At 37.4% G+C, this 26,573-nt stretch overlaps 1 protein-coding gene across 1 annotated transcript in view; it reads left to right on the top strand.

Annotated features, from left to right (window-relative positions):
* TTN (titin) overlaps window positions 1-26,573 on the top strand; it is a 235,050-nt gene that overhangs the window by 135,234 nt on the left and 73,243 nt on the right. Inside the window, 52 exon segments of the mRNA XM_064718447.1 lie at window positions 502-552; window positions 753-758; window positions 1,242-1,637; window positions 1,828-2,103; window positions 2,338-2,613; window positions 2,766-2,905; window positions 3,379-3,505; window positions 3,592-3,855; window positions 3,966-4,232; window positions 4,363-4,626; window positions 5,132-5,271; window positions 5,398-5,524; window positions 5,637-5,903; window positions 5,995-6,261; window positions 6,725-6,991; window positions 7,080-7,219; window positions 8,155-8,281; window positions 9,035-9,177; window positions 11,093-11,216; window positions 12,079-12,345; window positions 12,526-12,623; window positions 12,755-12,923; window positions 13,024-13,290; window positions 13,434-13,700; window positions 13,789-14,067; window positions 14,162-14,570; window positions 14,674-14,798; window positions 14,894-15,160; window positions 15,781-16,050; window positions 16,245-16,547; window positions 16,670-16,972; window positions 17,342-17,529; window positions 17,613-17,727; window positions 18,067-18,351; window positions 18,634-18,785; window positions 18,916-19,063; window positions 19,171-19,348; window positions 19,446-19,567; window positions 19,666-19,953; window positions 20,047-20,343; window positions 20,463-20,649; window positions 21,192-21,307; window positions 21,402-21,701; window positions 21,945-22,244; window positions 22,339-22,444; window positions 23,403-23,599; window positions 23,686-23,991; window positions 24,101-24,379; window positions 24,800-25,099; window positions 25,203-25,505; window positions 25,601-25,972; window positions 26,070-26,372. Coding sequence (XP_064574517.1) covers window positions 502-552; window positions 753-758; window positions 1,242-1,637; window positions 1,828-2,103; window positions 2,338-2,613; window positions 2,766-2,905; window positions 3,379-3,505; window positions 3,592-3,855; window positions 3,966-4,232; window positions 4,363-4,626; window positions 5,132-5,271; window positions 5,398-5,524; window positions 5,637-5,903; window positions 5,995-6,261; window positions 6,725-6,991; window positions 7,080-7,219; window positions 8,155-8,281; window positions 9,035-9,177; window positions 11,093-11,216; window positions 12,079-12,345; window positions 12,526-12,623; window positions 12,755-12,923; window positions 13,024-13,290; window positions 13,434-13,700; window positions 13,789-14,067; window positions 14,162-14,570; window positions 14,674-14,798; window positions 14,894-15,160; window positions 15,781-16,050; window positions 16,245-16,547; window positions 16,670-16,972; window positions 17,342-17,529; window positions 17,613-17,727; window positions 18,067-18,351; window positions 18,634-18,785; window positions 18,916-19,063; window positions 19,171-19,348; window positions 19,446-19,567; window positions 19,666-19,953; window positions 20,047-20,343; window positions 20,463-20,649; window positions 21,192-21,307; window positions 21,402-21,701; window positions 21,945-22,244; window positions 22,339-22,444; window positions 23,403-23,599; window positions 23,686-23,991; window positions 24,101-24,379; window positions 24,800-25,099; window positions 25,203-25,505; window positions 25,601-25,972; window positions 26,070-26,372 — 11,535 coding nt within the window.

A 26,573-nucleotide genomic window follows, 5' to 3' on the forward strand; every position in this document is an offset into this window, starting at 1 on the left:
TCTGCATTGTCCTGAAACATATTTAATTTACACAGCTTATATTTGTGTGGTGTTCATTAGTAAAAGTGTGTGGGTTTTTTAAAAAAAAGACAACCTCATATAATTTTAATAGGCATCCTTTAATAGGCATTCCTTGATTAAATATCAAGGAATTTTAATAATTCCTTGATAATTCATAATTTTAATTAATTATCAAGGAATTAGAGAATTTTACAAATTATGGGCAGGACACCACAATAAGGAAATAGCAGTTTTTAAGTTGCCTGTTAGGCTCTACTGCTGAATAGGTCATTCCCATACTTCAGGATATTGAACTTACTATTGAGATATAGACAGTATACACTCTATAAAAATAGAGATATTTTTATATCCTTTCCTCCCCTTTTACATGTAGGTAACTAAAGAAAGAAAAAATCTGATCTATAAAATAAATACTTGTCTTAGTTTTAGTAAGTATGTTTATTTAACTACATTTCTAATAATCTTGCTGTTCTACTTCAGAGGCCAAGCCACCAAAGGAAGAATCTCCGAAGGGTATCAGTCCAGTCAAAGGTAGGATATTACAAGCATTACCTTGTCATGGTCTAACTCCAGCTGGCAATTAGGCCCCAAACAGCAACTCACTCACTCCCTTCTGGTGGGAAGGAGGAAAGAATAAGAAGGGTAAAAGTGAGAAAACTCACGGGTTAAGCAAAAACAGAGCACACAAGCAAAGCAAGGTAAGGAATTCACTCTCTGCTTCCCATGAGCAGGGATGTGTTCATGGGATATGGGATATTCATGGGATATAATATGGGATATTCACCCATAGGCAGGACAGCAGGATGTCCTTCCATCCCTTGAAGGGCAAATGTCATAAATCTGAACACCCCCCCTCCTCCCCCCACCTTCTTCTTTCCCTGCTTTATATACTGAACATAACACCATGTGGTGTAGGATATCACTTTGGTCAGTTGGGATCAGCTTTCTTGGCTGTATCACTTCCCAATTTCTTGTGAACTCCCAGCCTGCTCAGTGGTGGGGCTGTATGAGAGCAGAAAAGGCCTTAGCTCTACAAGAGCCTCTCAGCAATCACCAAAATATCTCTGTATTATTAAGACTGCTCTCAACACAAATCCAAAACATAGCCCCCTACTAGCTACTTAGAAGACTGTTAAATCTCCCCCAACAAAATCAGCACAGCCTACAATCAAAAGCAATTAATCAAGGTTAGTTTATTAATTTCTGAATCTGAATTACAGCCAAGAAGACACCTTCACCAGCAGATGCAGAAAGAAGGAAACTCAGGCCAGGCAGTGGTGGTGAAAAACCGCCTGAAGAGCCTCCATTTACTTACCAACTCAAGGCTGTACCACTGAAGTTTGTCAAGGAGATGAAAGATATAGTGCTAAAGGAAGCTGAGTCTGTTGGGTCTTCTGCAATCTTTGAAGTCCTAATTTCACCATCCACTGCAATTACCAGCTGGATGAAAGATGGAAGCAATATCCGAGAGAGCCCAAAACACAAGTTTATTGCTGACGGCAAAGATAGGAAGCTGCATATTATTGATGTCCAGCTGTCTGATGCTGGTGAATATACTTGTGTATTAAAACTGGGGAACAAAGAGAAGACCTCTACAGCCAAACTTATTGTTGAAGGTACTCCCTATTTTGAATTTATCAATAAGCTAGCCACTTCTCAAACTAGAACTGGTGCTTTGTAATTTTGCAGTAGTTGGTAGATGCATGCTTTTGTTTCCCTTAGTCACTACACATATTATATAAGGTATTTCTGCATCACATGTTTTATGTATAAAAGAGACAAATCAAAATAATTTGTTTCCCACAGAACTCCCAGTGCGGTTTGTGAAAACCCTTGAAGAAGAAGTGACTGTCATTAAAACCCAGCCACTGTACTTAACTTGTGAGCTTAACAAAGAAAGAAATGTGGTCTGGAGAAAGGATGGTAAAATCATCAAAGCCAAGCCTGGGAAGTTTGCTCTGGGTGTTATTGGTTTGTCACATTCCCTCACAGTCACGGATTCGGATGATGCTGATGCTGGCACTTACACTGTTACCGTGGAAGACTCTGAACTGTCATGCTCATCTTGTGTTAAGGTAGTAGGTAAGTAACAAAAATCATGGGTTTTTTTTTTCTCGAGGATATTTGGGCTGCTTCAAAATTATGAAAACCTTTTCTCATTGTCTTACAGTATACGTGGACAGATAAGATTTTTACAGCTATTCAAAGCTTGTAGTACAAAATCTCTTAGTTCTCTATATTCTTCTTTTTTATGACACGTCTGTTTGTGATAAAAGTCTGCTAAGCTGTTTTCTTGTGTAACTTTTTGTTGTGCAGAAGTTATAAGGGACTGGTTAGTAAAACCCATAAGAGACCAGCATGTGAAACCAAAAGGAACAGCTACTTTCAGCTGTGACATTGTCAAGGATACACCAAACATTAAATGGTTCAAAGGAGATGAGGAAATCCCTGCTGAACCCACTGACAAGACAGAAATCTTGAAAGAAGGAAATAAAATTTTCCTGAAAATCAAGAATGCTGGTCCTGCTGATATTGGAGAATATGCAGTGGAAGTTGAAGGTCGCAGATACCCAGCTAAACTGACCCTTGGTGGTAAGGAACCTTTTATTTGGATTATATTTCATTATCTTGTAGGCCAGTGTTGAAAAACATCTAAATGAACAAACATTAAAGGTAACCTGAATTATTATAAAGCTCTATCAAAACATGATCTAATAATACATGTGGTTTTTTGTGCTTTGTAGAACGTGAAGTTGAGCTTCTGAAGCCATTAGAGGATGTTACAGTTTATGAGAAGGAAACAGCAAGCTTTGATACAGAAATATCTGAAGATGATATTCCTGGTGAATGGAAGCTGAAAGGAGAAGTCCTGAGACCTTCACCTGTAAGCATCCTTGAATTTTAAAACACAATTTATTTAAATTAAATACTGTGAACGGGTTCCTTGAATCTTATCTTTATGTTAAGACTTGTCATTGCTATTCAGTCCAGAATATATGATTCAAAAAAACTGATTCTCTAAGTAAGGATTATATTTTATAAAAGCTAAGTTTTGAAGACCTTCATTTTCTTAAGGTATTACAGCACATAATTCAAGCAATAATAGAAGTATGCTACATACATTGTGGGAATGATTCTGACATTCTGAAAAATTCTGTGGAATGCTGAAGAAATGTACTCATATTTTAATTATTGAGTCAAAGTATTAACTTTCCTTGAAAAGCAGCTTCATTCTACCTGACTCTTTACTGTGTATACAATGTTAAAGAAAATCACTTTATTAAAAGCACATACATAGCAGCAAGGCATTTGCATTATGTTGGTATTTGTATTTAACCAAGTCTGTCATCTCTCCAGACGTGTGAAATCAAAGCTGAAGGAGGAAAACGCTTCCTAACCTTACACAAAGTCAAGTTGGAGCAAGCTGGTGAAGTCCTTTACCAGGCCCTGAATGCTGTCACCACAGCCATCCTGACAGTAAAAGGTACAGTGCCCCACAGGGTGTGACACCAGCTTAGACAGAGTTCACATGGAGCTCGTTACAAATGCTGTGTTGTCTTTTGCTTCCAGAAATCGAACTGGACTTCGCTGTGCCCCTGAAAGATGTCACTGTTCCTGAGAAGCGCCAAGCAAGGTTTGAGTGTGTCCTTACCAGAGAGGCCAATGTTATATGGTCTAAGGGCACTGATATAATCAAGGTTGGAGAAAAATTTGACATCATTGCAGATGGAAAGAAGCACATTCTTGTTATCAATGATTCGCAGTTTGATGATGAGGGAGAGTACACTGCTGAAGTTGATGGCAAAAAGAGCACAGCAAGACTGTTTGTGGAAGGCAAGTATTTTCTCATGAAAAAAAGAACACAAAAAAAAAAAGATAAAGAATATATCTTTCAGGACTACATTAGCCTTTTTTCTGATTGTGTTTATGTGTCTGCATTACAGGTGTGAGGCTGAAGTTCATATCACCTCTGCAGGATCAAACAGTGAAAGAGGGGGAAACAGCCCACTTTCAGTTTGAGCTTTCTCATGAAGACATGCCTGTGAAATGGTTCAAAAATGACAAGAGACTTCACACAAGCAGAACAGTTTTGATTACTTCAGAAGGCAAAGTCCATAAACTAGAAATGAGAGAAGTAACACTTGATGATATCTCAGAAATAAAGGCCGTAGTCAAGGACATGAACACACAAGCCAACCTGAAAGTCTTAGGTAATGGCATAAATAATTTAAAATCTGGAAGAGAATAAATATTAACCATTTTTATAAGTGGAAAGTGACAAAATATTGACATTTTACTATATTTGTATAACTAATTTATCTTATCCACTGGCTTTTGTAGAGGCCGATCCATATTTCACTGTGAAATTACAAGACTACAGTGCTGTAGAGAAAGATGATATTACTCTGGAGTGTGAACTTAGCAAAGATGTGCCAGTAAAATGGTACAAAGATGGTGAAGAACTAATAGCTTCCAACAGAATTTCCATAAAAACGGATGGCTTGCGCCGTATCCTGAAGATCAAGAAGGCTGCAGAGAGTGACAAAGGTGTTTATGAGTGTGACTGTGGAACTGACAAGACAAGTGCCAATATCAGCGTGGAGTGTAAGTAATCATGTCTTCACTAAGGGAAAATAGCAAAACCTTTGTAAACCAGTGTAGACAGACAGACGCTCCCCAGAAAGCAAGACCAAAAATGTACCTGTGAAAAGCAGACTGTTATGATGAATGGCTGAAATATGTAGATTTAAAGGTATTAACAGTGATTGCAAGAGACAACGTATCTGATTATTGCTGGGGAGAGTTACTCTCTGTGTCCAGTTACCATCAGGAAATAAAAACAGTTTAGTTCACTGTAACAAATATCTGGGTAAATTATTACAAAAAATATTCTTACCAAAAATAACTAAATTTTTCGACATAGAAGGAGGTTGTAGACTGCCCTTGATGCTTTTTAGGAAGAGCTTAGATAAACATTTACTGGTCGTAGCATTTGAATGCCCAAAAGAAAGAAAAAGGAGAGACTTAAGGTGCTTTCCAGTATTACATTTCTATGGTATAAAATTTGTGAGTAAACAGATGCAAACTTTTGGTTTGGTTTTTTTTTTAGCTCGCTTAATTAAAGTGGAGCGCCCACTGTATGGAGTGGAAGTATTTGTTGGTGAAACAGCACGCTTTGAAATTGAAATTTCTGAGCCTGATGTCCATCCTGTATGGAAGCTAAAAGGAGAAACCCTAACACCTTCACCTGTAAGGATTCTTCTTTATTTTTAGACCATAATTTCCAGTAGAAAAACATTATTAATAATAGTGTTTTCTTAGTGGTTTCATAGAATATTAATATTTGGGGTGGGCTGTGTGTTTCTTTATCACCAGGACTGTGAAATCATTGAAGATGGGAAGAAGCACATTCTTGTCCTTCATAACTGTAACCTTGATATGACTGGAGAGGTGTCTTTCCAAGCTGCCAATGCTAAAAGTGCTGCTAATCTGAAAGTGAAAGGTACAGTCTGCACTTGGCCAACATTTCCATGTGTATTTCAGGGCATCAGAACAAATCTAGCATCAGAAAGCACTGTATGAACTGATCTGAAAGAGCTCTTCTTTGATTTCAGAACTGCCTCTTATCTTCATCACTCCACTAAGTGATGTGAAGGTCTTTGAGAAGGATGAAGCTAAGTTTGAATGTGAGGTATCCAGAGAGCCCAAGACTTTCCGCTGGTTGAAAGGAACAGAAGAGATCACTCCTGATGAAAGATTCGAAATCATTTCAGACGGAACAAAGCATGCTCTGATTATTAAATCTGTTGCCTTTGAGGATGAAGTAAAATACACATTTGAAGCTGAGGATAAAAGAACAAGTGCCAAGCTAATTATTGAAGGTTTGTTAGACTTTGTCTTTCTAGGAAAGTTTTGCATGATATACTTGCATGGTTTCTATTGATAACATTATGACACATTATGTTGTTATAGGCATCCGCCTGAAATTCATCACTCCTCTCAAGGATGTAACAAAGAAGGAGAGAGAAACTGCAGAGTTCACTGTGGAACTCTCCCATGAAAACATCACTGTGGTCTGGTTCAAGAATGACCAACGATTACATACCAGCAAAGTGGTTTCAATGACAGATGATGGCAAATTCCATACACTCACAATCAAAGATCTTACTATTGATGATACTTCTCAGATAAAAGTGGAAGCTATGGGCAAATCCTCAGAAGCTAAACTCACTGTTCTTGGTAAGAGTACCCAAAAAAATTTACCTGATGTATATTATCAGAAGAGTTTTATTAATAAAAATTAGTAATAAGAAGGTCTTGGGGTTGGCCTAAATCTAAATTATGATTTTGAAAATCTAACAATTTGCTTTTCTTCCTTGGGTCTCCATTTACCTATTTAAGAAGGATAATTACAATAACTTTAAAATTTTATGCAAAGTTGCAAAGTTAGTAAGTACATACTTAAAGCAGTGCTCTAAAACTCCTGGAGCATCAAAAGAACGTTTTCAGTAATATTAGTAATGCCCTGAATAATTTATTAGGTGTTGATTGTTTTCTTTTTTGTAACAGAACTGTGAAAAAGGACTATATTTAATCCTTCTTGTGGGATATAAACAGGAAATATATTTTATGGTAGAAACTAGTTGTTCTTTCTAGAAGACTAAAACTTCAGACTGAAATATATCTTAACTTTTGCTTGCAGAGGGAGACCCTTATTTCACTGGGAAGCTGCAGGATTACACTGCTGTGGAGAAAGATGAAGTAATCTTACAATGTGAAATCAGCAAAGCAGATGCCCCAGTGAAATGGATGAAGGATGGCAAGCCAATTACTGCATCAAAGAATGTCGTTATTAAGGCAGATGGCAAAAAGAGAATCCTTATTCTCAAGAAAGCTTTGAAGAAAGACATTGGACAGTACACTTGTGACTGTGGTACTGACCAAACCTCTGCTAAACTCGATATTGAAGGTATATGGCCATTTTAATGAGCTGCTCTGTAGAAGTCTTTTGGGATCTGCTAAAAACTGAGGGAGTCAATTGTGTTTTTCTTCTCCAGACCGGGATATTGAGATTGTGCGACCACTGTACAGCGTGGAGGTGATTGAGACAGAAACTGCCCGTTTTGATATTGAAATCTCTGAGGAGGGTGTCCATGGCAATTGGAAGCTAAAAGGAGAACCTCTGACTGAATCAGCTGTAAGCAAATATTTCATTATATTTTTTATGTGTGTCTCAACACTTTCCAGGGAAGTGGAGTATGAGGGAAGGTGACTGCAGAAACTAAATTTGATTTTCTGCTTTCAGGACCAGTCGCTACATTAAAAATAGTGGGTTTTTTAATTAATAATGTTTTAAATGTAGTACAAATGTAATCTAAAATAGCTAAATAAGGAATGATTTTTACATAAAATGATACATTCTCTGTTGCTAACAATACCTAACAATCATGTATCCAAAGTGCAAAGACCTTGAGGAATTCACTTAAACACAATGGCATTTAAAAACACAAACATCACATTTCATGGTTTTTCTTGTGGGTTTTGAGTTATATTTGATTTAAATAGATGTAGATCACATTTCCAAACTCTTTGGCATTTCTGTGACAGCTAAAGTTGGAGTAAAATGGTATAGAGCTTAATCAAATATTATAAACTCCTTGTTGGAAAGATCTGGAAAATAAACTAAAACTACAATCACAGTAGGAAATAATCTGGCTTCTATGTAATGGCATAAATGTGAATAATACAGAAAGATTGGAAGTGTCATGAAAATCACGGTCTCAATAAAAGAATGAAAGGTTTTCTCAGGAAAGATCACAGCACAAGCTTAGCAAATTCTAGCTCCCGTGGGGGACCTAGGTCTCTGACTGTTTTACATATATATTACTATATTGGCTACTCAGTCAGCACAGAAATGTTGCCTCTTCCCCTTTCTTTCCAACTGTATTAAGAAGAGGATTTGAAAGGAAAGACCTGTGAGTGAGTGTTTATAGGGTATATTTCACATGGGCCCAAGAGTTGTGAATGGAGTAGAAGAAAACAGATTCATGGTATAAGGAGGAGGTGCTCTTTTGGTGAGTAGTACAAAAAAGATACTAAAAAGAAAAAACTATTTCAATTCTGTTTTTGCAGGAATGTGAAATCAAGGAGGAAGGAAAAAAGCACTTCCTTACACTGTACAATGTACGCTTAGATCAAGCTGGTGGAGTAGATTTTCAAGCAGCAAATGCCAAGTCTGGTGCTCACCTTCGAGTGAAACGTGAGTGTCTTTTAAACTGTAATTAATTGATTAATTAAGTGAAAACATGGTACTCACTGCCTCTTTGGAATGGGTGGCAAATCTCTAGACTGTATTGAATCCTCAGCAATCCTTTCCAAAACAGCAACTAAGGGATTAGCTACTCAGGTTGTCTTAAATTTTTTTGTTAAGGAATATCCTATGTGTTTTTAAACTTACATATAATTTATTCACATAGGAAAAATAAAATTAAGGAGATGGCCTTGAAGGTTGCTTGATGGTCTGGCATCATATATGCTGTTATGAAATCAAATATTGCAAGCAAAGGCTGTGCTGCATCGAAGTGTCACGTTAGCTGGAAAGGATAGGATAACAGTGACATCTGGGGATAGGGTTAAGAGCTTGATGGACAGGGACAGACTACACAGTTGAAGACCACTTGTTTCCTACTCCAATCCTAGCCCTCGCTATTTTGGAAACACATGCCTTATCTAGCAACAGGCATGCAAGGCTTGGCAAGGAGACAGATGCAGAGCAACTTTCCTGCTGACCTTGTTCAATTTAAAGAAACATGCTCTGCAAATAGGAAATTGTAGGTGACCAGCCCTCCCCTAAGGAGCCAGGGTGGCCTCTTCTATTTAGGGAATTTAAAGAGCAGCATTGCGATGTCTGGCTCTCTTGAGGGAAGCCACCATGGAGATTAGTACGTAAGGGCAGCAGCTCTCTCTTGGGTAGAAGTGACTAATCTAAAAATTATGTCTTCTCCTTACCAAGCTCGAGTAATTGGCTTGCTGAGACCTCTCAAGGATGTAACAGTGACAGCTGGGGAATCAGCAACCTTCGATTGCGAACTCTCTTATGAGGGAATCCCAGTAGAATGGTTCCTGAAAGGAAAGAAACTGGAGCCCAGTGACCAGGTAAAAAAAACTCAACTTTACTTTTTCTCATGTTTCCTCCTCCTTCTTGTCTTCCAAGTCTCTTCCCCTGCTTTGTTTCTTATTTATTCTCTCCCAGCTGAAGTTCTAAGGCACAGCAGTATTTTAGTACTGCTGTCTCAAATGCTAAATTGTCCTTAAATCAGATACAACAGTTTTTCCCAGAAATTCCAGTATTCTGGAATGCTGCAATTATTTATCATACAAAGGGAAACAAAGGTTCCAAAATATCAATCATTACAACAGTGATTTTGTACCTGATTCTGTTGGAGACTCAGCCACAAGGATACTGAATAATTTTTGCTCAGATTACCTGTGGTTACAGTGAGAGGATTTTGAAAGGTGCTATCAGGAAAAGCCTTTTTTTCTCCTGAATGCTGAGTTGCAGTCCAATTCAACATATAAGGGGATTAAGAGGATTCAAATTCCATTTCAGGCATTTGTTCTGGCTCTCCAGATAACTCCCCGGGCAGATTTGCTTGTCAAGCACTTCTCACTAGCTATTTTTAACCCTTCATCAAGTGCTGGCTCTTAACTCTGAGATCTGAGCAGCCTGGAATGCAGTCAATTTAATGTTTAAAGTTAATGATAGGGGAAATAAATAAAAAAACATAAATTAATAGATTAAGAAATGGAAATAGATATTACTGGTTGCAAGACTTCTTTTTTGCATACTAGGCCTAAAAATGTAATGCAAATTCAAATAAAAGTTGGAAACTTAAACAAAGTAAACTTTCAAGGCATTGCATGATCTAACGAAGTTTCAGAACCTGTAATAATGCTGCTAATAATACTTTGGTACAAATTGCTATTTCTTTTAGATACAATTTTTAACATATTTTTTTCAGGTTTTGCTAGATCTTTCTGAGCTTTAAGAAATTTGCATAAATAAATATTAATTTTAAAAAATAATGTAGCAATATCAAAACAGATCGTTATGACAAAGGACCCTATTTAAGGACAGATAAACAAAGTTGAAACTCAGCAGATGAATCATGAAATAAATAAAGATAATTACTTCTGAGTTTCAGAATAAAAATGTGAAATGCTATTGATCAGTGCAGTGGATTGATAGTTATAACTGCCTGGCAAGAAAAATATTATATGTTTGGTATATTCTGTATAATGGAACATTATTTTGGTCTTTTCTGTCTGAGCTATCATTTTAATTACATTTTAAAAAATCAGATTTCATGTAGTTTACATATATAGTCAAAAGTGTCACTTGAACAGTTGAAACTTTATCGGGATGAAATTGAGAGTAAACCATATATTTACTCAATGTATCACTTTCTACCCATTCAAAATAGCCTCTTGAAATACATTTACAACTGTCTTTAAAAATCAATCTAATTTTACAGGTTTCATTTTAGCTGTTTGCTAATTCAAACGATTACCTCCGTGGCTGGCATTCAGCTGAACATTTATAACCTTTATTCATTGAAGTGATTTTTTTGTTTACTGTGATTGCAAAGTAGTTTCTGCAATAGTTAATCACGGAAACTAGTATTTTAGGCAGAAATTTTTGCCAAATTTAAATAATAAATAGACAAATTGGCATTTCCAGAGAAGTGTATGTGGGGGGTGCCAAACCTCTTTTTAGTTGAAAAAGTTTTTCCTTTATATGTAGCTGGCAGTAATGCCAACTTTTCCCATAAATTTGCTTATTTTTTGTATTTATTAATACCTGTTCAAAATAGACATCATCTCAAGTCAGAAAATCCTCAAAATTTTGAGGATTGAGTTATATTTAGTATATACAAAAGGAAGTTGTCAAAATTTCACATGAAAGTGGACAACCGAACTCCACAAATCATATATAGCATTCTATTTCATGAAATATTTCTCAAACACTTGTTGTAGATGTTCACAGTGGGGTTTTTTTGTATTTTGTAAGGTTGTGACCCGTGCTGAAGGGAGAGTTCACACACTTATTCTCAGAGACGTCAAGCTAACAGATGCGGGAGAGGTATCACTGACAGCAAAAGATTTCAGAACTCAAGCAAATCTTTTTGTGAAAGGTAAGTCAGTAATTTTAGTTAAACCATAATCAAGATTAATGTTCCATTCATGATTCATCCTGGAATAGGAAACTTTGATAAATACACATTATTTTATCAAAGAGTGGTATCATATATACAATATTCAACTGGTAGATAACTCCCCTGATTAAAAAACCAGCCTACATAAAATCTTTTCACAGAAGAGCTGAAGAAGGGAAAACACTGGAAATGGGTCAAATCTGGGGGATAAATCAGTTCATTAGGAATTCCAGGGCTTTGCTGCAGTCTTGAACATTCAATTGGCCTCAAGAGGACCCACAAATACCATCCTTTGTGGCTCCCAGTGGCTTTTTCTGTTCTTTTGAATATCCAGAAACCTGTCAGAGTATACCTGCTCCATCAGTCAAGGGACAAGATAACATTGGCTGTACATCCACTTGTGCTGCTTGCAGGCTGTGTTATGTTTCAGAAGGAAAACAATTACATGCACTGATCCAGTAATTCAAGGAAAAACTGAAAAAACCCCTAAGCATTCTCTAAGCTCGCAGTATAAGTTTAGAGTCTCTGAGATTACATGGGTATGGTTCAGCTAAAGAAATTGAGTTGCAAGGCTTTGTGATGATTTTTAATTAAAAACCCCATGGACAAGGATAACATTCGATCTCATCTTACAATAGGCTGAAAATGAGGAAATTAACCTGAATTAACAAAAAGTGTCTGTGTATTAAAAATAAAAAATGTTTTAAGAAACCTTCAATAGGGACATCTAAGATCCTTTTTGTCAAGGAAAATTAGTAAACAGCATAGGATAGTTCTATGCAAGCAGAAGACTGCCTGTAGTTTAGATCTTTTCTACCAAAAATGTATCTGTTTCATTTAGAACCCCCAGTTGAATTTACTAAACCACTTGAGGACCAGACTGTTGAAGAGGAAGCCACTGCAGTACTGGAATGTGAAGTCTCCAGGGAAAATGCAAAAGTTAAATGGTTCAAAGATGGGGAAGAAATTCACAAATCAAAGAAGTATGATATCATTTCTGAAGGCAGAGTCAGAAAACTCATCATCCGTGGCTGCACACTGGACGATGCAAAAACATATGCCTGTGATGCTAAGGACTTTAAGACATCATGTTTCCTCAATGTGGAGCGTGAGTAATTCACAGTTTTCTACAAAATGTCTGGGTGCTGTAAAGGCAATGTACAAGTGTCTATGACAGGCAGTAGTATCGTAGTAACGTTGTAGTAGTAGTAGTAACGTTGGCAATTTCTTACTTCTCTAGCATAACTTCCCTCTACTAAAATTTTAAAAATTTTCTATTCGCTTTCAGCTATTCGTGTCGACTTCCTGAAACCCCTGACTGACCTTGAGGTTAAAGAAAAAGAATCTGCTCGGTTTGAATGTGAAATTTCTCGTCCAAATGTCAAGGTCTGTAGTGACACTTTTTAATCTCAGTAACTCCTTCACCTAGAGGGGAAAACTTTGATATATTGCTATAGAAGAACACACTAAAATCTATGATGAGTGTGTTTAAACCATGTTAATTTGTTCTGGAACAGGTGAAGTGGTTTAAGGATGGCATGGAAATTAGAAAAGGCAAAAAGTATGACATAATTTCTAAAGGTGCAGAACACATTCTTGTCATCAATAAATGTGTCTTTGATGATGAAGCTGAATATTCCTGTGAAGCAAAAACAGCTCGAACGTCCGGCCTACTTACAGTGATAGGTAAACACAGTGTTTTAGATCTAATATGTGAACAATAAAGATGAGAGAGTGGGGTTTTTTCATGGCTGGCTTTAATCATCTTTTGAAATTCTTTTTGCAGAGGAAGAAGCTGTTTTCACAAAAAATCTTCCTGATCTTGAAGTAAATGAAAATGACACTGTAAAATTGATCTGTGAAGTTTCGAAGCCTAATGCTGAAGTTACTTGGCTTAAAGGAGATGAAGAGGTGCCTGATGGTGGTAGATTTGAACACATTTCTGATGGTAGAAAGAGAATTCTTGTTATACATAATGCTCATCCTGAAGATGCTGCCAAATATACTTGCAAGCTCCCAAGCTCTAGTACAACAGGAAAACTTACTGTACATGGTAAGAGTACTTCTTTGGTGGGCTCGTATCCCAGGAAAAAAAATTAAAACATTTGAAAATCAGTAGTAATATTCAACTTGGTTTATTGCATCCACAAGTAAAAAATAATATATATATATGCCTACAAAAATGTTTTCTTTCAGAACTTGCTGCAGAATTTCTTACCAGACCACAAAACCTTGAGGTGCTTGAAGGAGAAAAAGCTGAATTTGTCTGTTCAGTATCCAAAGAAGCCATTACAGTACAGTGGCTAAGGGGTGACACAGTCCTGGAGCCTGGTGATAAGTATGACATCATTTCAGATGGCAAAAAGAGAACACTTGTGGTTAAAGAATCTGTTCTAGGAGATACAGGAATGTATACTGTCATGGTTGGTGAAGCTAAAGCTACAGCACACTTAGCAGTGATTGGTAAGTTTGATTTTATCAATATGTAGGTTGTTTTGTTGCATTCTTTATACTACATGATGTCCTATTTCTTCTGTTTTCTCAATTTCAGAAAAACTCAAGATTATAACTCCTCTTAAGGACCAAGAAGTTACTGAGTGTCAAGAAATTATCTTCAACTGTGAAGTCAATAAAGAAGGTGCCAAAGAGAAGTGGTACAAAAATGACGAGGCAATATTTGATAGTGCAAAGTACATTATTGTTCAGAAGGGTGTAGTCTACACTCTCAGAATCAGAGATGCAGAGTTGAAAGATGAAGCTACCTACACCATCTCACTGACAAACCAAAGAGGTGAACACGTTAAAAGCTCTGCTGCCTTAAAAGTATTAGGTAAATAACTTGCACTACATTGAAATAGTTTCATCATTTACATTCCATTTTATATGAGGTTGTAAAAATGTTTGCTTTTTTTTTTCCATAACAGAGGAGGATCTCAGAATTGTTGAGCCCCTTGAAGACATTGAGACCATGGAAAAGAAAACTGTCACATTCTGGTGCAAAGTCAATCGCCTTAATGCAACTCTCAAATGGACAAAGAATGGAGAGGAGATCACATTTGATAGGCGTGTTTTGTACAAAATTGATAAATTCAAGCACTCATTGATAATTAAAGACTGTGGGTTTGTAGATGAAGGTGAATACACTGTTACTGCTGGACAAGACAAATCAGTTGCAGAGCTTCTCATCACAGAAGCACCAGCAGACTTCACTGAACATCTTCAGGACCAGACTGTCACTGAATTTGACGATGCTGTCTTTACATGCCAGCTTTCCAAAGAGAAAGTCAGTGTAAAATGGTACAGAAATGGAAGAGAAATCAAAGAAGGCAAAAAGTATGTACATTTAATTATGCTTCTGAATGTGCTAAACAGTCTTGTTTTACTTTATTGCTTTGTCTGGAAACTAAAATACTGCCTATTTTTCTCCTCCATAAAGATACCAGTTTGAAAAGGACGGAAATCTGCACAGGTTAATTATAAAAGACTGTAGGCTAGATGATGAGTGTGAATATTCCTGTGGAGTGGATGACAGGAGATCTAGGGCAAGACTTTTTGTTGAAGGTATGTGTAAAATTGGATGGGATTTATTTCAACATTATTTGATAATAGTAGAAACAATTAAAAAATAATACTGAATGAATCAACATTTATTTCAGAAATCCCTGTTGAGATTATTCGACCACCACAAGATATTTATGAAGCTCCTGGTGCAGATGTCATCTTCATGGCTGAATTGAACAAAGATGGTGTGGAGGTCAAGTGGTTGAGAAACAACATGATTATCATCCAAGGTGACAAACATCAGATGATGAGTGAAGGAAAGGTCCACAGGCTGCAGGTGTGTGACATAAAGCCCCGTGACCAAGGGGAATACAGATTTATCGCCAAAGACAAGGAAGCTAGAGCTAAACTTGAATTAGCTGGTAAGTTGCTTGTTTTGTGCTCCTTTCATAAAATCTTCGATTTGTGAACTTAGTTTCTAACTAGATTGATTCTTTCTCTTTCAAGGAGTTGAACTAAAATTAATACACTGCCTGAGAAAAGTGTTAAACTATTTGAGGATTGCTTAACAAGTCTGTTAAACTATGTGAATATGAATTTAAATAACAAACTTTTTTGTTATGCGATGCTGATCCAGCTGTTGAGGAAAACCCATCGCTTTTCAATGTGTATTTGCCAAAGAGCAAGATTTAAGATTAAAGAAACTTAAAGCTTTTAATTAAGTCACTAAAAACAATGAAAATTATTTGGCCTACTCATTTAAGTCATATTAGATATATAATTCCTAATGTGTCTATTTTACAGAATAGTTAAATTGGTTCTCAAAAAGCAACTCCTTCTTTCCTGATTTTATAGGAGGACACAGTAGATTCCAACCAGCCTGTATTTCTTTCTCTGGAGTTGTTCTACAAGTATATGAAATCCTTCATATTTACACTCCTTTTACTTTTCTGTGTTACCTTCTTTGCTGACTGCACAAGTATATCAATTTTTATACACATATATATGCAAGTACTGAACATTTCACATTCATCTTTCTTAGCTGCACCTAAAATCAAGACTGGTGATCAAAACCTTGTGGTTGATGTTGGGAAACCTTTAACTATGACTGTCCCATATGATGCCTACCCAAGAGCAGAAGCTGAATGGTTTAAAGCAGGAGAAAGTCTGCCCACAACAACTGTTGATACAACTACTGACTGCACTACCTTCAAAATTTATGAAGCAAAGAAATCAGATAAGGGAAGGTACAGGATTGTGCTTCGAAACAAACATGGCCAGGCAGAAGCATTCATCAATGTAGAGGTCATTGGTAAGTACTCGTACTATTAAAACCTTGCTTACCATTATTCCACAGAGTAAAAAGCCTTTATGAGGGAGAAACCCTCTGCTACCCCTCATGGGAAAGCTGTAGATCATATTGAGGTCTCCCCTCAAACTCCTCTTGTCTAGCCAGAGGGAAGAAAATCGATGCAATGCCCTGAAGTATTGTCATATCTTTAATAGATGTTCCAGGTCCAGTGAGAAACTTGGAAGTCACTGAAACTTATGATGGTGAAGTTGGTCTTGCGTGGCAAGAACCAGAAAGTGATGGTGGAAGTAAAATCATAGGCTACGTCGTTGAAAGACGTGATATCAAGCGTAAGACCTGGATTGTGGCCACAGATCGTGCTGAAAATTGTGAATACACTGTTACTGGACTTCAGAAAGGGGGAGTTGAGTACCTCTTCCGTGTCAGTGCACGCAACAGAGTGGGCACTGGTGAGCCTGTGGAAACAGACACACCTGTGGAAGCTAAGAGCAAATTTGGTGAGCAGAAGTTACAAAAAACACAGTGTTTGATGGTTGTGTAGAAAAAGCAGTACAAATTCTAACAATAGGAAAAACCTACATGTCTTCTTGTTTCTTTTTCCTTCTAAAATAAAATGCAGATGTTCCTGGTCCTCCTCAAAATGTAGAAGTTAGTGATGTGAACAGGTTTGGAGCCACACTTAGCTGGGAACCACCTGAGGACGATGGAGGATCCCCGATTACTGGCTATGTTATTGAACTGCGTAACAGAGCTACCATCAGATGGGAGCCAGCTATGACCACAGGAGCTGATGAACTGTCAGCTGTCCTGACTGATGTTGTGGAAAATGAAGAGTACTTCTTCAGAGTAAGAGCTCAAAACATGGTTGGAGTTGGCAAACCAAGTCCAGCTACACGTGCAGTAAAAATCATGGATCCAATTGGTGAGTATGCAAAGTATGTATGATTATGATTGTATTATGAGACAGGAGCATTTTGGATGCCATGTGTGCAGGAAAGTTCAACTGACAAACATGTGTGCTGCAAATACTGTGTACAGTTATATTTTCCCTATTCCCTAACTTTGTCCTTCCAACATAGCAGGAATACCTTGCTACCACTTGGTTCAGTAAGAATTGCAGATATTTTTTTTCTCTGAAGTTAGGATGCAACCTCAATTTTAAAAAATCAGTTCAGAAAAAGCTATGCAAAGGCTTTAAAAACTGTACTGTATGATAGGATCACCTAATTTGCAGAACCATGCTACTTTATCAGCTGCATAAATCTATTTCTCTCAATTTATTTTTTTTCAGAGAGACCAAGTCCTCCCATTAACCTTGAGCATTCAGATCAAACTAAGTCATCTGTTCAGCTCACATGGGAACCCCCTCTAGAAGATGGAGGAAGTCCAATCTTAGGCTATATTATTGAAAGGCAAGAGGAAGGAACAGACAAGTGGATTCGTTGTAACCCAAAACTAGTACCTTCTCTTACTTTTAAGGTACAATGTTCTCTTCATCAACAGGTAAAATGTGCCGATAATTTTTAATATGAGGTAGTAAATGATTGTTTGTGTGTTTTTAGGTAACTGGATTGAAACAAGGATCCAGTTATTACTACAGAGTCTCAGCAGAAAATGCAGCTGGTGTGTCTGACCCAGCAGAGGCTATTGGGCCATTAACTGCAGATGATGCTTTTGGTAAGTCACATGCCATTTTGTTTAATCAATTAATAAGATAAGGCACACAATTAAAGTGCATCTTGTGGATAATGTGTGTATTTTTCACCAGATAACTGGTACACTTTAGGCATTTGAGATCATGAGCTATTTCTTCTCCATTATAAATTTTGCAGAGAATTATCTGCACTATGAGATAGAGGCCTGTTAGGTTGCCTGAGGAGCAAGGCATGACCTTTTGTCTCCTGACCTACCTTTGTGGAAAGAGAGAGGTAACAGAAGGAAACAAAGGAAGAGAAGATCCCTAAAAAAGAAACGTCTCATGATAATTTATTGAATCCTCTTTCCATTTTTTTTCAGTTGAACCTACAATGGACCTAAGTGCATTTAAGGATGGGCTGGAAGTTATTGTACCAGAGCCAATCAAGATCCGTGTTCCCATCACTGGGTACCCTGTGCCAACTGCCACGTGGTATTTTGGTGACCAAGTCTTAGAAGAGGGTGATCGTGTAAAAATGAAGACCACTGCCTCCTTTGCAGAACTTGTAATTACTCCGAGTGAGCGCCCAGACAAGGGACTTTATTTCTTGACATTAGAAAACCCTGTGTCATCTGTTACAGGAGAAATTAATGTTAATGTCATTGGTAAGTGGACATGTATGTATTTTAGCAGTAACATTCCGCATTTGTCTTAAAATCTAATTAGGTTAATAATGTATGATCTTACACTATCCAACCAGATATATTAAAATATAACTAAAAACTAAAAACCCCTCCTCAAAAAACCCTCTTTTCTAGTTTTCAATATGTAACTTTGCTGTTTAAAGAGGAATGACTTAACAAGACTAAGTCTTCTGGTAGATACATTACATAGAGATCATCCATCAGGCACCAATTACAAAATAATACAATTTCTGTGACTTCTAGCTTGTCCAAGTGCACCGAGAGAGCTCAATGTTTTAGAAGTACTCAAGAGTACAGTGCAGCTCGCATGGGAACCTCCAGAAGATGATGGTGGAAGTCCAGTCACTGGCTATATAATTGAAAAACGTGAAGTAAGCCGGAAAACATGGAGCAAAGTAAGTTCATTCTTTCTCATTTGAATTTCTATATTATTTTCACATGTGCTACTGAGTTTTTTGCCTTATTTTTGTAATCACTCTTTGGAAATGAATTTTAAAAACACATTGGAACCTTTCTTCTCTTTAGGTTATGGATCATATTGTTGACCAAGAATTCACTGTACCTGACCTCGTCCAAGGGAAAGAATATTTATTTAGAGTTTTTGCATGCAATAAATGTGGCCCTGGAGAGCCTGCATATATTGATGAACCTGTAAATATGTCAGTACCAGCAAGTAAGCATATTTGATTTTTTTTTTATTTTCTTCAAAGTAAGATATAGAAATAATATATCTTTCTTAGACTGGTTTCTAAGATCCCATATGTTTTTGATTTTTAATAGCGGTACCTGACCCACCAGAAAATGTTAAATGGAGAAATCCAACATCAAAAGGAATCTTCCTAACATGGGAGCCTCCCAAATATGATGGTGGTGCACGCATTAAGGGTTATCTGGTAGAAAAATCCCAACGTGGCACAGACAAGTGGGAGATATGTGGGGAGCCTGTTATTGAAACAAAGTAAGTAAATCGACCCAGTAGATAAATCCTCCTAACTAATTGTGCCATCATCACCACTCTAAATATTTTGAATTTTTTGGGTTTTTTTTTTTTACAGAATGGAAGTAACAAAGCTCCAGGAAGGAGAGTGGTATGCTTATCGGGTTAAGGCTTTGAACAGAATGGGAGCAAGCAGGCCAAGTAAGCCAACTGATGATATTCAGGCCATTGATGCTAAAGGTAACTACTTCACTTGCTAAATTGCCATAGCTGCTTTATTTTTACCAGTCTCTGGAATACTGTTTCTCTAACAACATTTTCATTCTCTCCTAAATCAGAGGCTCCAGAAATTTTCTTAGATGTGAAGCTTCTTGCTGGACTTACTGTGAAAGCTGGAACTAAAATTGAACTGCCAGCTAAAGTAACTGGAAAGCCTGAGCCCCAGGTTACTTGGACCAAGGCTGACAAAATTTTGAGACCTGACAACAGAATCACCATTGAAAGCCAGCCTAATCATTCCACAGTCACTATTACAGACAGCAAGAGGAGTGACAGTGGAACCTATATCATAGAAGCTGTAAATTCCAGTGGACGTGCTACTGCTGTTGTTGAAGTTAATGTTCTCGGTATGCATGTACTTTATGTTATTTATACAAATCATTAGTAATGTACCAAGGTATGCAAGCAGAAAATTAACGTTCATGTCTTGTCCTCTACAGATAAACCTGGTCCACCAGCTGCATTTGATGTAACAGAAATCACAAACGAATCCTGCCTTCTAACCTGGAATCCTCCACGAGATGATGGGGGATCTAAAATTACCAACTACGTCCTTGAGAAAAGAGCTACAGACAGCGAAATATGGGACAAGTTGTCATCAACTATTAAAGATACAAAATTCAGAGCTACCAATTTAACTCCTCATAAAGAATATGTGTTTCGAGTCAGTGCTGAAAACATGTATGGTGTTGGAGAGCCAGCACAGTGTAGCCCCATCATTGCCAAATATTCATTTGGTTAGTTAATTAAATTAATGATTAATTTTTACAGTATTTTAACAGGAAGGAAAAAAAAAATAACACCCTGACTGATGGTTTTGGTTTTTGTTTGTTTGTTTTTTAATTAATTTATACAGATCCACCAGGCCCTCCAACAGGTCTCAAGCCCATAGAGGTCACTAAAGATTCAGTCACTTTAACATGGAATGAACCAGATGAAGATGGTGGCAGCCCCATAACTGGCTACTGGGTTGAAAGATATGATCCTGAGCAGGATAAATGGATAAAATGCAACAAAATGCCAGTGAAAGATACAACATTCAAGTAAGACTATAGTCACTTTAGGGTGAAATTGATCACAGAGACATAAAAATTTAACAGTAGCTTTTAAAATAAGTTTTACTTTGTTTTTATTTTTTCCTAGTTTCCATAAGTTTTGATCCAACTACCCCTGGTGGCTTACTTTTTAAATTAGCTTTAATGAGGGGTATCTTTACAGAAGAATTATTCATCTTGTTTTTCTTTTACATGTTATGCTCAATAACTCCTGTGCTTAATTATTCCATAAGATATTCTAAAATGGCATCCCAAGTATCAATTTACCAAAATCCTTAGATTTTTTTACTCCTGATACTCTCATTAACTAAAAACCATGGAACATGCAAAAATTCAAGATGGTTCTCAAAACATTCAGTTCTGTCATGGTGCACCATTTTAGTGTTAACAATTTGTTGACATCATTAGCTGTAATTTGGGTATTTTCAGATTTTCCAAGTTATCTGTGGTATAAATAGTGGAGAGAATGATGTTTTAGAAATTAATTAATGCCTAGGTTTGGTTTAATCAAATTTAATTTTTATTTCCAGAGTTAAAGGTCTTACAAATAAGAAGAAGTATAAGTTCCGTGTCTTGGCAGAGAATCTTGCAGGACCTGGAAAACCAAGCCGGGAAACAGAGCCAATCTTAGTGAAAGATCCAATCGGTACAATAAACACATTTTTAATGGTTTAATTTAGCAACAATAACATTTAAAAAATTGTTATCAGTGACATAATTAATACTGGACTCTTGTCTAGATCCACCGTGGCCTCCTGGAAAGCCAACTGTGAAAGATATTGGCAAGACATTCCTTACCCTGAACTGGACAAAGCCAGAACATGATGGAGGGGCAAAAATTGAATCTTACGTCGTTGAGCTGTTAAAGACTGGAACAGACGAATGGGTGAGAGTGGCTGAAGGAGTTCCAACAACTGAACACTTCCTCAAAGATCTTATGGAGAAACAAGAATATTCATTCCGTGTGAGAGCTGTGAACAAGGCTGGCGAGAGTGAGCCCAGTGAGCCCAGTGACCCTGTGCTGTGCAAGGAGAGGCTCTGTGAGTACTGTTTCAGAACGTGCTGCTACTGCAAATACAGTGTCTGACTTTTAAAAAGCCCCTTGTCTGTCCGTCTTTGTAGGTACTAAATGAATTCTTGGAAGGCTTATGAAATACTAAAATCTCCCCTGCTTCAGTTCAGGAAATACAAAGTTTTAATAGTTTTGGTGTATTCCCTGTCTTCCAAGATCTTTTGTGGGAATTGCAATATTCTGGTTTACTTTTTCTTTTCCTATTTTGCAGATCCTCCTTCACCACCACGATGGCTTGAAGTTATTAATATTACTAAAAATACAGCAGATCTTAAATGGACAGTACCAGAAAAGGATGGGGGTTCCCCAATTACCAACTACATTGTTGAGAAAAGAGATGTAAGGCGGAAGGGCTGGCAGACAGTGGATACAACAGTGAAGGACACCAAGTACACAGTAAGCCCACTGACTGAAGGCTCACTCTATGTGTTCCGTGTGGCTGCTGAAAATGCCATTGGACAGAGTGACTACTGTGAAATTGAAGACTCAGTGCTTGCTAAAGATACTTTCAGTAAGTTTTGATTTTCTTATTGAGTGATCAGTAGCTCACACGTCATGAATTCATAGTCTTCTAATGTGTGCCTTCTTTTATTTTTTTACCTTAGCAACCCCTGGGCCTCCATATGCCCTTACAATAGTTGAAGTGAAAAAAGGCCATGTTGATTTGAAATGGGAACCACCTAAGAATGATGGTGGCAGACCAATTCAAAGGTAAGGTCATTTTAAGTTTTTGTAGGCTTCTGTAGATAAACATCTTTTAACAAGTGAAGATGTTTCTCTCAAAATATTTAAATTTTACATTGAAACATTTTATATTAAAAATATGTGAATGGATTTAAGAGAAGCCATGTGGTCAAAGCAATGAAGGGCTTCATTTTAAAATGTAGTAATTATGCAAATAAAATTCCTAATGTGCCTGAACAGTGAATATGAGTCAACATCCTCAAAACAGCATATAATAATTAGTAGCTGTGAAAAAAAAATAAGGTGATCATAGTCTCCAGTTCTTGCAGAATAATAGCCACTTAAAATCATCTAGCATATAGTATGCTCGTATTTTCCTTCTGCCTTTGTTTGCCATTCCAGCTGTATACGCTCAGCCAAAATGAGTCTTTTCAGATCTTTTTTTTCTTTATAACGCTTTTCAAACAAACTGTTTTCCTCCTTCCCAGTCACAAAAAGCACATCTTAAACCAACAAACAACTACAGAGATCTGCCTAAAGAAGTCACTCAATTTGCATTACTTTGCCATAGCCCATCCTAAGCAGAATTTTGACAGCCAAGTAATAGTATCTTCAAATATTCTCAATGGACTGACCACTGACATCCAAACTAGCAAAGATACAAGTGTAGCTTGGAGGTTCATTTGCCTCTGCAGCTCTCTACAACCTGAGAACACAGTTCATTTCAGTTCTAAAACTCAGAACAAATTTCAAGAATTGACAGTCAGACTTGGGTCTTTCAGTGATGTCAGCCCTATTAGGAGCTGAGACCCACTAGGTCTAGGTGGCTAAAGTGTGAAGAAAAGTTAATTGAATCTGTTATCCATTATTCTCTTTACTTTTCCGCTGTCTAAACTAGTCTGATCTCTTTTAATCTATTTTCTTGAAGAAGTCTGAAGTGTTCTTATTTCAAGTGCCTCATAGTATTTTTCCTCAATCTCTTCAGATATGTTATTGAAAAGAAAGAAAAGTTGGCTACTCGCTGGGTAAAAGCTGGGAAGACAGCTGGTCCAGACTGCAATTTCAGAGTGACAGATGTCATTGAAGGAACAGATGTACAGTTCCAGGTCCGTGCAGAAAATGAAGCTGGATGTGGTCATCCCAGTGAACCAACTGACCTCGTTCATATTGAAGATCCAACAAGTAAGTAGAATAATACAGTATATGAATTCTAGAAGCAGTGTACTGTTCTGGGAGGAAAATCACACCTTACTTTTCCATTTTTGTAGGCCCTCCTTCACCTCCTCAGGATTTACATGTCACAGATGCAGGCCGAAAGCACATTTGCATTGCTTGGAAACCTCCTGAGAAGAATGGTGGGAGTCCTATTATTGGATACAATGTTGAGATGTGTGAAGCAGGAACAGAAAAATGGATGCGAATCAATTCTCGTCCAATTAAAGATCTAAAATGTAAAGTGGACGAGGGAGTTGTTCCAGACAAAGAATATGTGCTGAGAGTCAGAGCTGTCAATGCTGTTGGAGCTAGTGAGCCCTCAGACATCTCAGAAAAAGTTGTTGCCAAGGACCCAGACTGTAAGAATTAATTCTTTTTTTCTTTTTTTTTTTTTTTGTCAGGTCTTCATAACTGAAAAACAGAATTATGTTTGGCAACTTTCTGATAACATTATGCTTTCCTTTACAGGTAATCCAACCATTGATCTGCAAACTCGGGACATTGTTGTTGTTAAAGGACAGAAGCTAAGTATCCCTATACCCTTCAGAGCTGTTCCATCCCCAACTATAACATGGCACAAAGATGGCAAGGAGTTGAAAGCTGGTGACAGAACAACAATGAAGAGTGACTACACCTCTGCATTGCTTGAAGTGATAGACAGTGTTCATGCTGATGCTGGTGTTTATACTATCACACTGGAGAACAAGCTGGCATCAACAACTGGCTCAGTCAATGTCAAAGTCATAGGTAACTATGTTCTTCCATTCTGAGAAATATGCTCATCTTCACTTGGGCCCTGCAGCTGACAGAAGACAGGGCTAGAAAGATACGGTTTCTGCCAGGCAGAGAAATCACTTCCACTCAGACACATGTAGATTGATGTTAAGAAGTCCCCTGAAAATACACTGTACCTCAAGTTGCTCTGACTATTCAGTGGCTGCTCAAAGCCCAGTTATTTTGAAAAGTTAGCATATAAATATAAAAATTATTTAAGAATTCGGGCTATATTTAATCTTCAGGAGCAGAAATTCATATAGATGCTTTGTAGTCCACATTTGTGTCCTTTGCTTTCTGCAAAGCAAAGCAATGAAGTATAATTTCATATTAATAAGAATACACTTTCTCATCTATTTAATTAACTAATTGTTTCATTCTTATTTAAAACAGGTCCACCTGGACAGTGTAAAGACATCAAGGCAAGCGAAGTAACTAAGAATTCTTGCAAGGTATCCTGGGAGCCTCCAGACTTTGATGGTGGTACTCCTATTTTGCATTACGTTCTGGAACGCAGGGAAGCTGGTCGTAAAACATACATCCCAGTCATGTCTGGTGAAAATAAGCTTTCATGGCAAGTCAAAGATCTTATACCAAACTGTGAATATTACTTCCGTGTTAAAGCTGTCAATAAGATTGGAGGGGGTGATTATCTTGAACTAAGAAACCCGATCATTGCAGAAGACCCGAAACGTAAGTTTTTCTTTCTATTAAATAATCTAAAAATTGAATTTTAAGAATTTAAATCTTCATACTCTCTTTTCTCATATGATCCCTATTTTGATCTCTTTCACAGAGCCCCCAGATCCGCCTGTCGACCTTGAAGTCCATAATCCAACATCAAAATCAGTAACTCTTACATGGAAACCACCCCTGTTTGATGGGGGAAGCAAGATTATGGGCTATATAATAGAGAAGCTTGCTAAGGGCAAAGAGAGGTGGGAGAGATGCAATGACTATCTGGTACCCTTGCTAACTTACACGGTGAAAGGCCTTGAGGAAGGAAAGGAGTATCAGTTCCGTGCGCGTGCTGAGAACGCTGCTGGCATCAGTGAGCCTTCTCGGATTACTCCTTTTGTGAAAGCTGTGGATCCTATTGGTATGAATTGTTCATTAGATCATTTGTATTAATTGCCATATATCCTCAGACATATTGAAAGATTCTACTTCATTTTTCATTTTTTGTTATTACAGAGGCTCCAAAAGTCTTCCTTGCTGCAAACCTACAGTCTGGCCTTGAGGTGAAGAGAGGTGATGAGATCATACTTGAGGCACATATTTCAGGGTCACCCTATCCATCTATTACCTGGCTGAGGAATGATGAAGTTGTCAGACCAGAGGATATCAAAAAGAGAGTAACAGTACCTAAAAAGAAGAAGGGTGAAGCTGAAGAAGAGAAACCTTTCCAGCTTTCACTGCCAGAACGTATGAGTGTTGATAACCACAAGGAAGGAGAGTCCATACTATCAGTTCGTGACTCCATTAGAGCAGACCACGGCACATTTACAATTAAAGTAGAAAATGATCATGGAGTTGCAAAAGCCTCCTGTGAAGTCAATGTGTTGGGTATGTAAAGAATGTCCTCAAAACATCTAGTTGTTCAGAGTATTAGGTAAGAAGTGCACAAGCTGAGTACTCATCATTTTTCTTGGTTTACTAACAGATACACCTGGGCCACCAGTCAACTTTGTATTTGAAGATTTGAGGAAAAATTCTGTCCTTTGCAAGTGGGAGCCTCCCCTTGATGATGGTGGAAGTGAAATCCTAAACTATGTACTGGAAAAGAAAGACAATACAAAAGCTGAAATGGGCTGGGTCACTGTCAGTTCAACACTCAGGCATTGCAAATTCCATGTAACAAAACTGATTGAAGGAAAAGAGTATCTATTCCGTGTATTTGCTGAAAATAGAGTTGGAGCAGGACCACCATGTGTTTCAAAACCAATGACAGCTAAAGATCCTTTCTGTAAGTTTTAATTTTGAAAAACAACCTTTTCAGAAAACAAGGTGTGAAACTCTAACAGACTGTTGGAATACTCATCTTTATCTATGTAGATGTTTCCCAGAAGAAACATGAGCTATGTGTTAATTATTGCACATTTTAAACCATTGAAATACAGAGAACTATCGAAAATACTCTAATTTCAATAGTAGACACATAAGAATG

This window comes from Zonotrichia leucophrys, chromosome 7 (genome assembly GCF_028769735.1).
Source record: "Zonotrichia leucophrys gambelii isolate GWCS_2022_RI chromosome 7, RI_Zleu_2.0, whole genome shotgun sequence".
NCBI lineage: Eukaryota > Metazoa > Chordata > Aves > Passeriformes > Passerellidae > Zonotrichia > Zonotrichia leucophrys.